The following is an 18,579-nucleotide window of genomic DNA, read 5'->3' on the forward strand; positions in this document are numbered from 1 at the left end:
ATAATATTGCCAACCCTGCAGCGCAGTCCAAGCGCAGTCGCTGCTTACTGCGCAGTCTTATGTGTGCATGCGGATGCATGTGTATGCATGTGCATATGTGCATAAAAGAAGTAAAGAAATATTAGAATATCAGATTGGAGGATTCAGGGTACCTCCTAGTCGAGCAGTCTCCACTAGAGCCTTCTTACTTGTTATACCCTGAACCCATTGAAAGTGGGAAATCAGGATATTATGGTTTTGTTATTATGTATGTAACAGGCAGAAGGAGGCGTGTCAGACCACAAAGTATATACATACAGTCTCTCACAGCTTATTTGACCCAACGTGAAATACAAATTTCATTTGCTCATTACTTTATACCCAATACAAATTTTTGTAAAATTCAAACGAGGAATTGTTATTTCAATATTAAATTTATGGAAAACATAACTTTTTTATTCATTTTTTAAAAAATAAGAGTAACAAAATAACAAAAACTAAAAAAACTCATAAGTTGAATGTCACAGCTTATTTGACCCTCACTGTTTGAAGGACAGTTACAATCGCGAAAAATGGAAATAAATAATACTTTTTCAGGTTTTGTTTTGATTATTGAATTCGCAATGTGAATTTGAGGTATTTTTACCATTTAAAGTGAGATTTTGTTAAGAAAACACGTGTTTGCGAAAATGGGAAAGCGCACAACAATACAGCAGCGGGAATTGGTGCTGCACTTTCAACAGCTGGGGAAGTCAGCTAGTGCTGAAACGATTCGTCGTATACTCCGAGACCATGATTTACATGGTAGAGGTAGGAAAAATAAAGAAAGCCGGCTCCCATTCGCAAAAGAGTACATAAACAAGGACACCAGTTACTGGGACAAAGTCATTTTCGTTGACGAGTCCAAGTTCAACATATTTGGTTCGGATGAGAGGCCCTACGTCTGGCGACAAGCGAATACGGAGCTACAAGAGAAGCACCTGAAACCCACAGTCTTGGCTGGTATGGAACTATCCGCATAACCTGAAACCGCCAGCACAGTCCCCAGATCTTAATGTAATTGAAAATTTGTGGGCCATTTTAGACACCAATATCAGGTCCCGGAATATTCCCAACAAAAATGAGCTAAAAACGGCATTAGTCGAGGAACGGGGGAAAATGCGGCCCGAAACAATAATAAGGGAAAAAAAATCCCCAAGTACTACTTATAATTCGAGTAGAGATAGCCCTCGGATATATATCTGACCCCTGTTGCATAAGCGTCCCAATAGTAAACCAAAAACTATCTGATATCGAAAATTGGTTACTTATTGTTAAATGATCAATATTACATGGATGTATACTACGCCATTCAATCGGAGATAACTTTGCTAATAAATATATTGTTAATGATATAAGTAAATATACCACTAAAACATAAATCCATATTTCGATTGCTAATGGGTTCATAAATGAAAATATTCGAGTTGGCTCAGTCGTGGGCACCTAAAAAAAAATAAGTTTTCATACATTTGTATGCTGTATTTTTATACCCTGAACCCATTGAAAATGGGAAATCAGGGTATAATGGTTTTGTTAAAATGTATGTAACAGGCAGAAGGAGGCGTGGCTGACCCCACAAAGTATATATATTCCTGATCAGGGCGACGAGCTGAGTCGATTTGGCCGTGTCCGTTTGCCTGTCTGTATGTATGAACGCGTCGATTTCAGAAGAAATTTCGCTTAAAATTTCGGTATATATATCGCGGATATCGAGTTTATCACAAACAAATCGATAACTCATCCCGTTAATTCGTTATCATAAAAAATCTCCTACATCTTTAAAGCTAGAGTCTCCAATGTTTAAATATATATTAACATGCATTTTATACAAATTCAATTTTTGTTCAAATTTACCCCGACATTCATAACCACCCCTCCCCCTTATATTTGTAAAAGGCGTATTTCAAATACATATGTTTCGGTATATAGATCCATACATTTAAAGATTCTGAAAGTTTCATTAAGATTGTTCGTTTATTCAATCAACAAGTAAGAAGCACTAACCAGAGTTGTAAGTGTAAGAAGGCTTTAGTCGAGACTGCTCGATTAGAACATACCATCTTATCATTTTGCACTTATTTTATGCATGCACCCTCACGCGCCAGCGCTCTGTTAACCGCGCAGTAAGCAGCGACTTCGCTTGGGCTGCGCTCCAGTGTGGGTATGTGAATTTATTTTTTGAATAACTTCTTTTGTTGACACAGAATAAAATTTCATTATGAAATAGCGTAATCATATGGTCAAAATGTGTGTAACAGCACAAGTCTCTACTACTTGAAATACGTTTTTTACAAATTTGTGGAGAAAGGTATGCTTCATATGTACATACACAGTAAAATTAATATAAAATTTCATTGAGTCTCAAAAAACATAATTAATTTTTCGATTATTCTCGCTACAAAATTGTCGATGAGTTATCGAAAAAATAAAGCAAATTCGTACTGCGTATGGTATACACGAATATACACACAAAATTTCTCTAACTCTTATATCTTCTGGGATCTCGGCTGTGTATGTAGTTGAGCCTGCTCGACTACGAGATCCCCTGAACCCTTCGAGCAAATGATATTCAATAATAATTCGCACACACACACACACACACACACACACACGCATACAAGCAAACACACGCACACGCACACACACACACACGCATATACAGGTGATTGCGCTTGGGTTGCACTGCAGTGTTGGCGATATTATGAGAACTTATTTGTGGAATAATTTAATTTCTGGACGTACGATCATAATGAAACTTTCAGAACGTAATCATGATGTATAAATGTATGTGTACACCGAAGCTCACGTCTCTAGTATTTGATATACGACTTTTACAAAGATGAGGGTGAGGGGGTGGATATATGGGCGGGGGGTAAATTTTGACAAAAACCGAAATCGTATAAAATGCGTCTTAATATATATTTAATTTGGACACTCTAGCTTTAATGATGTAGGAGATACGAAACTTAACAGTTTCGAGCTGTAGAAAAATTTGTTCTACATGTCTCATCTATGTGTTGTCTGGTCAGTGGTAATACACAGACTTATTTTTTAAAAACACATTGATACCGAATCCAGTTGAATCTTAAAAGTTCTATTCCACTAAAGTTCAGTTTTTAGCAAATTTTACGTGTTTTGGGACGAAACACAATCACAGGTCGCAAACATTTATTTGGTTAGTAAGTACATACCTTTTTATTCAGTTCACAGCAAAAAGTTCAATTTAAAACAGTAAAACCAATGAACGAATACACTTGACTATGATGGTGTTTAGTTTCGTATTGATCTTTATTCTTCTGAGCCCGGGTTTATATACCTAGACTCATGCATAATTTCAACCCTTAAATCTAATGTATCTATTGCTGAGTGTGTAAGGCTCAGCATTGGGCTATTAAATATTCATATCTTATCGCTGAGTGTGTAAGACTCCGCGTTGGTCTATTAGCTATTCTTATCCTATCGCTGAGTTAATGAGGCTCAGCGCTCGTCTCCTTCGTAATCTGACTCTGGGGTTGCAAGGGTTGGTCCTCATTTGTCTATTTATGCAGTCCGTACATGTGACCCTTATCTTTTCACAGCGCACTACCTGCTAGTCGCTGAGTGCGTCGGAGGCATGTATACGATCATCGTATATTCATATTTTCATGCCTGAACACCAATTTTTATTCAATTTTTTCGATTCAATCGGAATTGGCGTGAAAGCTGATCGCAACAGCCAAGAAAACATACATATGTTGTCTTCTAAGCTTCACAGCTGTGCGAATATTGAGAGAAAATCAAAGCGATATATGTTTTTGGTCTATCGAATATATTAGTAATCGATTGCAAAAAAGAAATTGGCGTCTAGATTTACTTTTAATTTGAATTAATCGGAGCTAAATCAGCCGTTTCGCCCACTGTGCACAGCGAGCTTTTGAGCTGCACGGTTGCATTACTAATCGCGCGCCCGCCCACGAACTCAAATTCTGCTTGATATTTAACTAACTCACTGCCAATTATAATTCAACCAACTTTAATATCATATAACTACAAAATGCAAAACTCAATTAACTTATGTTCTACCAATTTAAACCTTATTATCTATAAACTTTAACCCCCCCTGCGGCGCGAGTGTGATGTAAGGCGGTTTGCGGTCGAGCCATCTTACACACGTATTTCAAGTACTAGAGAGTTGTGCTTAAAGGGGCCCATCCACTTGCGAACATTTTCGCCGAACATGTTCGCCGAACATAATCAGTTTGCCCACCAACCGGGCAAACATTGTTCGTCGAACAGCATTTTATAAAATTTTTCGAGAGGGAAGAATGTCTTGAAAATGTTTCAATGACAGAGTATGAGCTTCCGTAATTTTTGGTAGGAAACGATGCATTTCCACTTTCAACAAATTTAATGAAGATATATAGTCGTCATAGCCTTATTTTGCCTAAAACATGGCTCATTTTTAAGAGATTCTATAAATTCCTCAAAAAATGCTTTGTTCATTTTGCACGTGTTGATTTGACAAGTCATTTTTTCGAAAGATGTTCGTGCGAACATGTTCGACAATGGATTGGCTTGTTCGCACGAGCATCATTCGAAAAATTCAAATCAACACGTGCAAAATGAACAAAGCACGCGTAAAATAGAAGCATTGCGAACACGGTCGGCTAACAAAATGTTCGTGCGAGCACCACCATTCACCTGAAAACATTTGACGATCACAAAATGTTCGGCGAACATGTTCCCAAGTGGATGGGCCCCTTTAGAATGTACAATCATTTTAACGTCCTGAATGCTTCAATTAGATTGTCAGTCTACAAAAGATTTTATTATACAAATTATTTCTCATAATATTGCCCACACTGCAGCGCACCCCAAGGGCAGTTGCTGCTAACTGCACAGTCTCGATTAGAGCCTTCTTACTTGTTTGGCTTGGTTAATGAAAGATAGCACGACGAAATCAGTTCGCTGCAAGCACCCAACCGAAATGGTCCCGTCGTATGCGCTTTGCGTTTTTTGTCCTACTTTCTCTCACTCTCTTCTCTCTATCTATGGGCTATCAAATTATCAAGTTCAGCAGCTCACAAAAATTTAAATTAGTTCGCGTCGAGCTCAGATCATTCCTTTTGAGTGAAGGATACACCGTAATCTTAACAGCGTTTGCCACGGATGATTATTTGTGCGTGAGAAATATGATTGATGAGTGGTTTGAATTGTAGAGTAACTGTCAAATGAGCCTTTATACATAAGAACTTTGGGCACTAAAGAGTACAGTTTGAGTATAATATGACATGTGTATTTCGTACCTCACTTGAATTTTGTAACGATAAGTTTTTCGGTTAAAATAAAATAATAATAATTATATATAATAGATATACAGACATTTATAAACATGATTAGTTATAAATATATATACGTACATTTACATATATATATATATATATATATATATATATATATATATATATATATATATATATGTAAATGTACGTACATACACACAAACACATGTATGAAAATTTGTGTAAAGTAGATAGTCCGTAAGACCAACCACTGGCAAATTTTGGACTTTACAATTTCTACAGGCAGCATGAGTTGCGCACGCGGAACACAAATGCTCATACATGTCGTAAGGGACTGCATATGTGTATACACACCCGTCGGGAAATTATATTCTTCAACGCTTGCATACCCTTCGTAGAAATAATCATGGAAAAGCTAAAATTTTGCATGAACGTGGCAAACGCTTTTAGAAATTCCGTATACTCTTCACTCAAAGGAAAGATCAGGGATCGTTGAGAACAATTTCAATTTTGGTGCGCTGCTGCTATTTGAGAGATCATAAAGAAAGAGTATGAAGAGAGGGAAAGAGAAAGCGAGAGTAAGGGTAAAAGAGCACATAAGCAGTGCACTCAGCGCTCGCAGGGCACTGCTTTTGTCGTGCTTTCATTTCACTGCGCGAGCCTCATAAGACCGAGCCGAGCAGTGCATTTTTTCGACATTGAAAAAAATGTTACTACATGTCTATGTGTCGGCTGAGTCAAAAAAATTGGTATTGATTGTGTCCTATAACGTATCCATCAACCAGAGAAGAAAGAGTGGATCATGAGTGCACCGATGGAAACTTGTTATGAAATTGTACGCTTGACGCTTCAACACAGGGTATTTTCAAGTAAGTATTGTCGACTACACCTTTCTTCTTCTTTTTCGATTTTCATTGTATTTGTATGGTTTCCTTTACATAACCTTAACAAAAATAGTCAGCGCATAAAAGTAAAATTTATTTGTTTATAGAATTTGTATTATAATGAGTATTTTGACAACTATTTTACTTAGTCTTAATCTTATTACCTACGTTAGTTCGAGCTCGGTAATAAAAATGGGTAGGTATAGTTTTATAAATATAAAAAAAAAATTAATAATTAACCGATGTATGTAATTAAAGGTGCCCTATTTCCAATAACTTCAAAGCAAAGAATCGATCCTGAAGTGGCTTTCCAATATGCTGTTCATAGGGTAAATAATGACAAAAGTCTTCTCCCTGATCTGAATCTCATACATAATATTCAGTACATCGGTAAGGACTCATTTCAGACCGTTCAAAAAGGTAAATATTAATGAAAATAATTTGTTTTTATAAAATTGTATTAAATTTACACTCTTAAACTAAATAGTTTGCAATCTTATTGAATATGGTGTTCAGGCTATATTTAGTCCAGCGGATTCCTTGTTGGCCACACACATTAATTCAATATGCGATGATCTGGATATACCAGATATAGGCATTGGAAGATCAGCTCAAGAATTTTCTATAAATGTTCATCCATCGCAACAATATATAAATCAAGCTTTCATTGATGTCATTCGATATTTAAATTGGACAAGGTTTGGTATTTTATATGAAAAGGACCACGGTAAAAATTCATATCTTTTATTGAAATAACTTTAAAGTATAATGTGCTTATTCTTCAGGAATACTAATATTAAATCAATTTTCGCGGTCAATTCAAGCAGAGCTGCATATCCGACAAGTATCGTCTGGTTCGTACTTGACTGTCCTTAACGAATTTAAAAGCAATGAAATTCATAACATTCTTATTGACACGAACTCCGCTGGAATTTCAATTTTATTGAAAAATGTAACTTATTTTTTTTATATAGTTGTTATATCGTATATACGTAAAGCGAAAAAACATAATACCTCTTCAGAAATTAATAGGCTGCTTATTTGAAAAAAAATATTCACCATCGTCAATAATTTAAATGTATTTAGACAGCATAACATTTGTATAAAAACACTAATTTCGTCAAGCACTAACCTTATAACACATAGACCGGACACAAAATGTAAAGTTTTTCTTAATTTTTTTTGGGCACAAGTTCTCAGATCACTTTGTATTTACTCGGACCCATTACGTTTAGGTTCGGGCTTCCCACACAGGCATTTTCCATGTGCACACCAATTGTGCATTATTTTTGTGGCAAAATAAGTTTTTCTCAACGAACAATGTTTGACCCACATTTATTATTCCCATTTACAATGGGAAGTCAGGGTATAATGGTTTTGTCAACAGTATATAACAGGGAGGGGGAGGCGTGGCAAACCCCATTGATCAGGACGACGATATGTTCGTTCGTCCGTCCGCGTATGAACGCGTCGAATTAGTAGATAGAGCTAGACCTAGAAACAAAATTTAAACTAAAATTTGTATACTCATTCACGAAAGTTAAATGCAATGTCCGTCCGTCTGTCCGTATGACCATATATAAAGTATAATATCAAAAAGCTCCAAATTTGGATAGTTAAGACTAGTAATTTAACCTCCTCTATCGACAGGAAAAAAATCATTTTTAAGCCTCTTTAAGGGCGTGGCATACTGAAAAATACCCTGTAGTTTTCAAATTTTTTTAACGTAAGTATCCAAATTTTGCAGTTAGGTTACCGTTAGCTCGTTCTAAGAACTGGTCAAAATGAGGTGTCTACGCCCAGTAGGGGTGTGACAAATAAGGAAATACTGTTTTTCCTACTGTATTAGAACTAAACTGAGCTACTAAATTGCTGATGGTAATGCCCGACTTCAACGCACTTGTTATACCCTGAACCAGTTGAAAATGGGAAATCAGGGTATAATGGTTTTGTGTAAAAGTAGGTAACAGGCAGAAGGAATCATCGCAGACCCCACAAAGTATATATATTCTTGATCAGCACGACGAGCTGAGTCGATATAGCCCTGTCCGTCCGTCCGTCCGTCCGTCCGTCCGTCCGTATGAACGCCGAGATCTCAGAAGATATAAGAGCTAGAGAGCTGAAATTTTGTGTGCATACTCGTATATACCATACGCAGTACGAGTTTGCTTTATTTTTTCGATAATCGAAAAATTGATTTTGTTTTTTGAGCCTCATTGGAATACTATTAGACGTGGAGACTTCAGATTTACTGTGTATATACATATAATAAATACAAACATTTTGTAATCAACAGATTTTGGATACCACGCCCCCTTCGCCCCCAATTTGAAAAAAAACGTATTTCAAGTGCTAGAAACTTGTGCTTTGGAATGTACACACATTTTGACCATATAATTACGCCCTGAAAATTTCATTAAGATCGTGTGATTACAAAAGAAGATATTCACCAAGTAAATTCTCATACTATTGCCCACACTGCAGCGCAGCCCAAGCGCAGTCGCTGCTTACTGCACAGCTAGCAGAGCGCGGGCGCGTGAGGGTATGAGTGTATGTATGAGTGCGTGCATAAAAGAAGTGCAGAATGAAAAGAATATCAGCTTGGAGGGTTCAGGGTATCTCTAGTCTCGACTAGAGTCTTCTTACTTTTTTTTGTTTGAACCCATTGAATATGGGAAATCAGGGTATAATGGTTTTGTTAAAATGTATGTAACAGGCAGAAGGAGGCATGGCATTTTATACAATTTCGGTTTTTGTTAAAGTTTACATTCCGCCCCTATATCCACCCCCTCACCCTCATCTTTGTAAAAGTCGTACATCAAATACTAGAGACTTGTGCTTCGGTATGCATATACATTTATACATTATGTTTACGTTCTGAAAGTTTCATTACGATCGTACGTCTAGAAATTAAACAAATAAGTTCTCATTATATTGCCAACACTGCAGCGCAACCCAAGCGCAATCGCCTGTATATGCGTGTGGGCTTCCAAACTATTATTGAAATATCAGTTGCTTGTATAGTTCTGGGGATTTCGTAGTCGAGCAGTCTCGACTAGAGCTTTCTTACTTGTTTTTGTCCAGTTATTTTGCTATCGATTATAAATCCTATCGAAAATTACTTATTAAATTATATCTCCTTCACTTTTACAGCTAGACTTTCCAAATCTTCAATGCAGTTTATAGTGTATAGAATTTATATTTTTGCTATTATTTAAATTACTCCACCAATATTCATTTTCATCAGAAGTAATCGATAAATTGACATGATTTTCTTATGAATACATAGGTTATGTTATTTACCAATTTTGGATTCAACGCTCCCTTCGCCAACTTCTTCTACTTTGGAACATACACACATTTAAACAATATGATCATGCTCTGAAAGTTTCATGAAAATATTCTTACTTTTCGAGAAATTATTCAACAAGTAAATTCTTATACTATTGTCCATATTGCAGCCCAAGCGCAGTTGCTATTTACATGTGGTTGCGTATGGATATATGTACACACATTTTACTCAGAGATTTTATGTCTACAAAAGAAGTTATTCAACAAATAAATTCTCACAATATTGCCCACACTGCTGCGCAGATCAAGCGCAGTCGCTGCTGAAAGATAAGGATATCAGCTTGGAGGGTTCGGGGTATCTCCTAGTCGAGCAGTCTCGACTAGAGCCTTCTTACTTATTGTTTTCTCTTGAGCGCATTGAATTGAGCTATTCTTGTGACTTTCTTTCGACGGACATCATGAGCGAGCGATACGATTGACGTTCGCGAAATGTGGCTCAGAAGTGAGAGAATAAAATACAACAAAAATCGAAATTATAGAAAATCCATATAGTATACATTTAAAATTTGGAAGCTCTAGCTCTAAAGGTGTAGGAGATATAATTATATAACTAGCTTTCGATAAGGTTTTTAGTCGATAATAAAATATTGGGAGTAGTCATCGATTTTTAGTGATAAACTCGATATGCGCGTAATATACACGGACCTAGAAAAAAAAATTTCAAGTCTCTAGCTCTTATATCTTCTTTGATCAACGCGATCATACATACGAGCGGGCGGAAGGACAGACAGACGGACAGGGCTAAATCGACTCAGCTCTGATCAAGAATATATACACTTTGTGGGGCTTACTACGCCTCCTTCTGCCTGTTACATACTTTTAACAAAATCCTTATACCCTGATTTTCCATTGAAAATGGGTTCAGGGTATAACAAATTAAACGTTCTCCGAGCGCGAACGAACTGTCTGATAGGTAAAGGTCTTATAACTTCTGCTTTCAATCAATCTGTTTCTACTTTACTAAAAGTTATAGTTCGTATAATAATAAACTAACTAGATAATTTTAACTTAACACATCAATTAATATTGTTTATTTACTGGTATTTTAGATTCTTCAACAACAAATGAATGAATATAAATATCACTACTTTTTCACAAGCTTTGACTTAGAAAATTTCGATCTAGAAGATTTCAAATATAACTTTGTAAATATAACATCATTTCGGCTTGTTGACATAGGCGATGTAGCGGTCAAAGAAATTCTTAAAGACATTGAATATCATAATCGGCGAATTCTGAATCGAAAGGAGTCTACTTATAAATCAAGGAAAACAGTTAGTATCGAGGTATGATTTGAATATGAATATTTTTCTTTTATATTGAACTATTCTTATTTTTAATAACTATTAGACAGAGGCGGCTCTGATGTTTGACGCCGTATATGTGTTTGCTATCGGTTTACAGTCAATTTATCCATTGCTTCAGCTATCAAATTTGACTTGTGATGATGAACTGCCGTGGAATGGCGGCCTTAGCTTGATCAACTATATAAATGCGGTAAACTTTCGAATGCTGTTATTATTATAACTGTTTCAATCTCCTCGCTTGATTGCACCTTTAACCCATAGAAAATCGGAAATCATGTTATAATATTTTTGTGATCAGGGAAACGGTCGTTATCGAGTTGGACGTTTCCTTTAATGGATATTACTTTTAATTTGTAGAACGATGAAAAATAAGTATAACCATAACCAATCCTCCAATATTGAAAAATTATTCAATTATTATTACTCTAAGATGTGTACCATATAGAACTCAAACTATTAAATTTATATTTTCCATTCTAAAAATTTTAAAGCCCAAATAAATTTTTACCTTAACTCAAAATAGGTTGAGTGGAAAGGATTAACCGGACCCATACAATTCAAAGAAGGTCAACGCATTCAATTTAAGCTCGACCTAATCAAGTTAAAGCAACATTCTATAGTAAAAGTTGGTGAATGGACGCCTCAAAATCATCTTAATATAACAGAGCCCTCATTATTTTTTGATGCTGGTTCAATGAATGTAACTTTGGTCGTAATTACTATATTGGTTTGTGACATATTTTTTAGCATTATAATTCGTGCTTTAAAATAGTCTTCAATTTTAGGAAACGCCTTATGTGATGATGCATTATGGAAAAAACTATACGGGAAATGAACGCTTTTACGGATTTTGTGTTGATATTTTGGAAAACATCTCGCATGAAGTTGGATTTGACTACATATTAGATTTGGTTCCCGATAGAAAGTATGGCGCAAAAGATCCAGAAACAGGTCAATGGAATGGAATGGTGGCTCAGCTTATGAAATATGTGGGCATAAATATTTTCAAAGACAACTTTTTGTACTGTTTTCTCTGATTTGAGAAATTTATTTCCTTTAGAAGGCGGACTTGGCTGTTGGTTCAATGACAATTACATATGCCAGAGAGAGTGTTATAGATTTCACTAAACCATTTATGAATCTAGGAATAAGCATTTTGTTTAAGGTATGAATGTAATTATATTTAAACTTTCATGCGTTATAAGTGTTATAGCAATTTCTGTACCCTGAATACTTTGAAAAGTATAAGTCAAAGTATATTGGTTTTGTTGAAATGTATGTGTAAAGCAGACGACGTGACAGAACTTATAAAGTGTATATTCCTGATCAGGAATAGATCTGTCTGTCTGTCCGTATTTGTAGACGCGTTTTTCGAAGCTAGAAACTTGAAATTTGGAACACATACTCGTGTATTTCTCGGATTTGGGACTTTACCTCAACTTAAAATTATGCGAACGATTTTGGGTTTTGAATTAAAGAGGCGCGCTTATATTTCAGTAGCTGACTGACTACACTGACAAGTGCACTTGCATTTTTACACTTTTTTTTACTTGCATGCACCTGTAAATGTGTGTACATACAAATATGCAAGGGATTGATAATCGCATCCCATTTTGCCCACTGATCAGATACTACATTTTTTAAAAATGCATTCTGATAGGCCTTACTCACGATCATTTAAATCAGGTGCTTAAATACATATGTATATACCGCGAGTAACTTGGCTGTCCCTATACCACACACATATACATACATACATACATACACATGTGCGTGAGTTACTATTCGGTCACATATGTACATACATATGCATCCACACTCACGCGCCAGGGCTCTGCGCAGTAACACTAACCAGACCAGTAAGCAGCGACTGCGCTGCAGTGTGGCCAATATAATACGATACTATTTTTTTTTATACCCTGAACCCATTGAAAATGGTAAATCAGGGTATGTTTTTGTTAAAATGTATGTAAAAGGCAGAAGGAATCATCGCAGACCCCATAAAGTATATATATTCTTGATCAGCTCGATGAGCTTAGTCGATATAGCCCTGTCCGACCGTCTGTCTGTCCGTATGAACGCCGAGATCTCAGAAGATATAACAGCTAGAGAGAGAAATTTTGTGTGCATACCATACGCATACGTAGTACGAGTTTGCTTATTTTTTCGATAACTCATTCGACAACTTTTTTATCGGGAATAATCGAAAAATTGATATTGTTTTTTGAGCCTCATTGGTATACTATTAGGCGTGGTGACTTCAGATTTAATGTGTATATACATATGATTAATACAAACATTTTGTAATCATCATCAGTGGATGAGTTATCGAAAAAATAAAGGAAACTCGTAGTGCGTCTGGTATACACGAGTATGCACACAACATTTCAGGTCTCTAGCTTTTATATATTCTGAGATCTCAGCGTTCATACGGACAAACGGACGTACGGATGGACAGACGGACAGAGCTATATGCACGTGCTCGTCGTGCTGATTATGAATATATAATGGGGCTGCGATGATTCCTTGTGTCTGTTATTTACTTTTACACAAAACCATTATACCCTGATTTCCCATTTTCAATGGGTTAAGGGTATGATAACCAATCACAGCTTAAGTAGAGGCTGATGCAATATTATGAAATATGTAATTATTCTTGTGACATACCCGAAAACTCCAACCACACACATAGAAATTTAGTATACATACACACACACGCACGTATTAGAACGCGTTCTGCTAACTGCGCAGTACGCAGCGACTGCGCTTGAGCTGCGCTGCAGTGCGGGCTATATTAAGAGACTTTATTTGTTGAATAATTTAATTTCTAGACGTACGATCTTAATGAAACTTTCAGAACTAGATCATAAAGCTCAAAGTACATTCCACAAGTCGCTACTACTTGAAATACGCCTTTTACAAAGGTGTCGGTGAGGGTGTTAATTTAGGGGTGCGGGTAAATTTTAACAAAAACCGAAATTATATAAATTACACATGAATCTAAATTTAAAATTTGGAAGCTCTAGCTCTAAAGGTGTAGTAGATATAATTAAATAACCAGCTTTCGATAAGGTTTTTAATCGATAATAAAATATCGGGAGTAGCTATCGATTTTTAGTGATAAACTTGATAAGCGCGTGATATACATGGACCTAGGAAAAAAATTCACAAGTTTCTAGCTCTTATATCTTCTGAGATCGACGCGTTCATACATACGGACGGACAGACGGACAGGGCCAAATCGACTCAGCTTTCGCCCTGATCAGGAATATATATACTTTGTGTGGTCTGCCACGCCTCCTTCTGCCTGTTACATACATTTTAACAAAACCATTATACCCTGATTTCCCATTTTCAATGGGTTCAGGGTATAACAAGTAAGAAAACTCTAGTCCAGACTGCTCGACTAGGTGATACCCTGAACCCTCCAATCTGATATTCTACTCACTCTACACTTCGTTTAGGCACAAATACATACACACGAACGTATTAGAACGCGCTCTGCTAACTGCGCAGTAAGCAGCGACTGCGCTTGGGCTGCGCTGCAGTGCGGGCAATATAATACGAATTTATTTCTTGAATAATTTAATTTCTAGACGTACGTATCTTAATGAAACTTTCAGAACTTAATTATAATGTTCAGATGTATGTTCATTCCAAAGCAGAAGTCTCTAGTACTTGAAATACGCCTTTTACAAAAGTGATGGTGAGGGGGTGAATTTAGTGGTGGGGGGTAAATTTTAACAAAAATCAAAATTATATAAAATACACATAACTCTACATTTAAAATTTGGAAGCTCTAGCTCTAAAGGTGTAGAAGATATAATTTAAAAAAAATAGCTTTCAATAAGGTTTTTAATCGATAATAAAATATCGGGAGCTGTTATCGACTTTTAGTGATAAACTCAATATGCGCGTGATACACACGGACCTAGGAAAAAAATTTCAAGTCTCTAGCTCTTATATCTTCTGAGATCGACGCGTTCATACATACGGACGGGTGGACGGACGGACGGACGGACAGACAGACGGACAGGGCTAAATCAACTCAGCTCGTCGCCCTGATCAGGAATATATATACTTTGTGGGGTCTGCCACGCCTCCTTCTGCCTGTTACATACTTTTAACAAAACCATTATACCCTGATTTCCCATTTTCAATGGGTTCAGGGTATAAAAATACAGCATAAAAATGAATGAATAATGTATGAAAACTTATTTTTTTTTTAGGTGCCCACGACTGAACCAACTCGACTATTTTCATTTATGAACCCATTAGCAATCGAAATATGGATTTATGTTTTAGTGGCATATTTACTTGTATCATTAACAATATATTTATTAGCAAAGTTATCTCCGATTGAATGGCGTAGTATTCATCCATGTAATATTGATCATTTAACAATAAGTAACCAATTTTCGATATCAGATAGTTTTTGGTTTGCTATTGGGACGCTTATGCAGCAGGGGTCAGATATATATCCGAGGGCTACCTCTACTCGAATTATAAGTAGTACTTGGGGATTTTTTTCCCTTATTATTGTTGCATCATATACTGCTAACTTGGCAGCATTTTTAACTGTGGAACGTATGATTAACCCTATCGAAAATGCTGACGATTTGGCTAGCCAGACAGAAATTTCCTACGGGACTTTAGAAAGTGGATCCACAATGACTTTTTTTCGGGTAAGTGTACGTTGAGCACATTTCAAATTTATACATATATAAAATTTATATAATAATAATTTGAATATGTTTCTATAAGCAGAGATTATGTATCTAGTATTATCTACACACTGTCCCACTAAAGTTGCAGTACCACTCATACAGTTTAATGAAACATGATGCACCTTCCTAAAATTTTTATAAAACAAGTTAGAAAGCCCTAGTTGAGACTGCTCGAGGCTTTTGGAGATTTTCAATCGACTACCAAATCACGAGAATTTTTTATATTCTGAAACAAACTCGTCACCTCTTTGAAGAATATATACACTTTATGAGGTCTGCCACGCATCCTTCTGACTGTTATATACATACATACATACATATATTCAACAAAATTATTATCTTCCATTGAGAATAGGCTCAGAATATAAATAAAAATCTTTAATGACGGTTAATAAAATAATAAACAATTTTTTTATACTCATTCACGAAACTAAATATATTGGTTTTGTGCATGCCCGTCCGTCCGTCTTTCCGTATGAACAAATATTTTTAGGTGAAAACTAACGACTACAAATTTGGAATACATACTGGTGTATATCTCCTATTTATAAGGTGTTAAATCAAAAAAGTTGTAGTGCTCGAATGCTGAAACTTGTACCTTTCAAGTTCGTGTTGTTGTTCGTTTATCAAAAAGTTGGTGTTAAGGTGGTGCGCTAACCTGATGACGCGTAGTGTATGTACGAGCTATATGTATACTAGAACGGTTATTAATAGATAAACTCAGGCCCTAATTTCTCCTCAACGGAGCCCTAGGCAACCGGAGAATTTGGAGAATCGAAATTCTAACATTCATATGAATTTGCATTTAAAACATTGAGATCCTAACATATATATATATACATATATATATATTTATAACTAATTTTCGATACAGAATTGAATCGATATTAATCATAGGAGCTTACCTATGTTTATTTTAAGTATTCGAAGCTTTAGAATATTAACAACTAGAATTTTAGGACTCCATGATTGAAACTTATAAAAAGATGTGGAGAGTTATGGATAATAAGAAACCTATGGCATTTACATCTACTTACGAGGACGGAATAAGGCGTGTGAACCAGGGTAACTACGCCTTCTTAATGGAATCTACAATGCTTGACTATATTGTTCAACGAGACTGCAATTTAACGCAGATCGGTGGCTTATTAGACACAAAAGGTATAGTTTTATATATTATATTTGTAAAAAAAAAGAAACAAAAACAAGTAGCATTCTGGCGTATCGGATTGCATGATTCTCATACATTATCCGCAAACAGTTTAATTTTAATTTGGAATGAGGAACAGTATAGTAATTTTTAGCCAAGTCTCAAACACTCTTTTAAAACAATTAAGAAGACTCTAGTCGAGACTGCTCGACTAGGAGATACCCTGAGCCCTCCAAGCTGATCATTCTGCACTTCTTTTATGCACGCACACATACATTTACATGCATCCACCCTCACACGCCTGCGCTCTGCGTAAGTAAGCAGCGACTGCGCTTGGGCTGCGCTGCAGTTTGGGCAATATTATGAGAATTTACTTGGTGAATAACTTCTTTTGTAAACATACGATCTTAATGAAACTTTCAGGGCGTAATTATATGGTCAAAATGTGTGTACATTCCAAAGCACAAGTACAAGTACTCTAGTACTTGAAATACGTTTTTTACAAATTGGGGGCGAAGGGGGCGTGGTATCCAAAATCTGTTGATTACAAAATGTTTGTATTCATCATATATATACACAGTAAATCTGAAGTCTCCACGTCTAATAGTACTCCGATGAGGCTCAAAAAATAAAATCAATTTTTCGATTATTCTCGATAAAAAAGTTATCGGATGAGTTATCGAAAAAATAAAGCAAACTCGTACTGCGTATGGTATACACGAGTATGCACACAAAATTTCAGCTCTCTAGCTCTTATATCTTCTGAGATCTCGGCGTCACATCGCCACATCGACTCAGCTCGTCGCCCTGATCAACAATACATATGCTTTATGGGGTCTGCCACGCCTCCTTCTGCCTGTTACATACTTTTAACAAAACCATTATACCCTGATATCACATTTTCAATGGGTTCAGGGTATAATGTTATCAAATATATTTCACCTTTAAACAGTAGATATTTAAACTCTATTTTAAATTAAAAATATATAGGATACGGCATTGCTACACCTAAAGGATCTCCATGGCGAGACAAGATATCGTTGGCTATACTGGAACTTCAAGAAAAAGGAGATATTCAAATGTTATATGATAAGTGGTGGAAAAACACTGATGAGACATGTAAACGGATAAGCAGTAATAAGCAGTCGAAAGCGAATGCATTGGGACTCGACAGTATAGGTTAAGTCCAGTTTACAAATAATATATAAATATTTTAGGTTTTTTTATATGTTACAGGTGGCGTTTTTGTAGTACTGCTTACAGGAATATTAGTGGCGTTTATTGTTTCATTCCTCGAATTTGTAATTAACTTCCGACAGCAAGCAAATTTGATGCGAATGAATCAAAGCAGTTGTAAAAATCCAAATCATTTAAGCTATACATCCGTTAAGGGTTCACAAACAAGCACCAATTTGGCTTATTTACCTCCGTCTCGTTCTTTATGGGTTGAAATGTTTGAGGAACTGCGATTTGCATTTTGGTGCACTAATAAACGCCAACGTCCAGAACTTAATAATAGCTGCGCCCAATGCCAAAAATAATTTTCCTTTAAATTTAAGCGTATAATTTTAAGCATTTAGAGTTATTATTTCTCTGACGCCTATTATTATTTATTCAAAGATATAACTATTAAATAATATTATATAGCCAAACATAACATATATATGTATTATCAATAAAACTACATACTCAGTCTATGTACCTTATTTGCAGGTCCAGCTACATATATCCCCATTCACAGCCATGTTTGAACAATGGTATCATTGAACTAAGAAAGCAAATCATTTCACTATGGCCAAAAAGACCGATTTTTTGGCGTAATGTCTAGTATTCAAGCTAGAGTCTTCAAATTTCACA

At 35.9% G+C, this 18,579-nt stretch overlaps 1 protein-coding gene and 1 long non-coding RNA gene across 16 annotated transcripts in view; one reads left to right on the forward strand and one right to left on the reverse strand.

The window, feature by feature from the left end:
* The window catches only part of LOC149091998 (uncharacterized), a 31,715-nt gene that overhangs the window by 10,717 nt on the left and 2,419 nt on the right, over nucleotides 1-18,579 (reverse strand). The window lies entirely within an intron of this gene.
* Nucleotides 6,227-18,288, forward strand: Ekar (Eye-enriched kainate receptor). 15 transcript variants are annotated; one of them, XM_089257619.1, is made up of 13 exons: nucleotides 6,227-6,383; nucleotides 6,446-6,607; nucleotides 6,675-6,914; nucleotides 6,973-7,139; nucleotides 10,588-10,824; nucleotides 10,889-11,035; nucleotides 11,369-11,572; nucleotides 11,631-11,834; nucleotides 11,909-12,010; nucleotides 15,075-15,530; nucleotides 16,532-16,733; nucleotides 17,713-17,901; nucleotides 17,959-18,288. In XM_089257619.1, the coding sequence occupies exons 1-13, from the start codon at nucleotides 6,308-6,310 to the stop codon at nucleotides 18,261-18,263; spliced, it is 2,691 nt and encodes an 896-aa protein (XP_089113745.1). In that variant the 5' UTR covers nucleotides 6,227-6,307; the 3' UTR covers nucleotides 18,264-18,288. The 15 variants fall into 15 exon arrangements, with proteins under 15 accessions (XP_089113745.1, XP_089113751.1, XP_089113744.1 ...); XM_089257625.1 differs by having other exon boundaries at nucleotides 15,477-15,530; XM_089257618.1 differs by having other exon boundaries at nucleotides 11,906-12,010; nucleotides 17,959-18,287.

This window comes from Drosophila navojoa, chromosome 3, assembly GCF_054131105.1.
Source record: "Drosophila navojoa isolate 15081-1374.11 chromosome 3, UAZ_NAV_1.0, whole genome shotgun sequence".
Classification (NCBI taxonomy): Eukaryota; Metazoa; Arthropoda; class Insecta; order Diptera; family Drosophilidae; genus Drosophila; species Drosophila navojoa.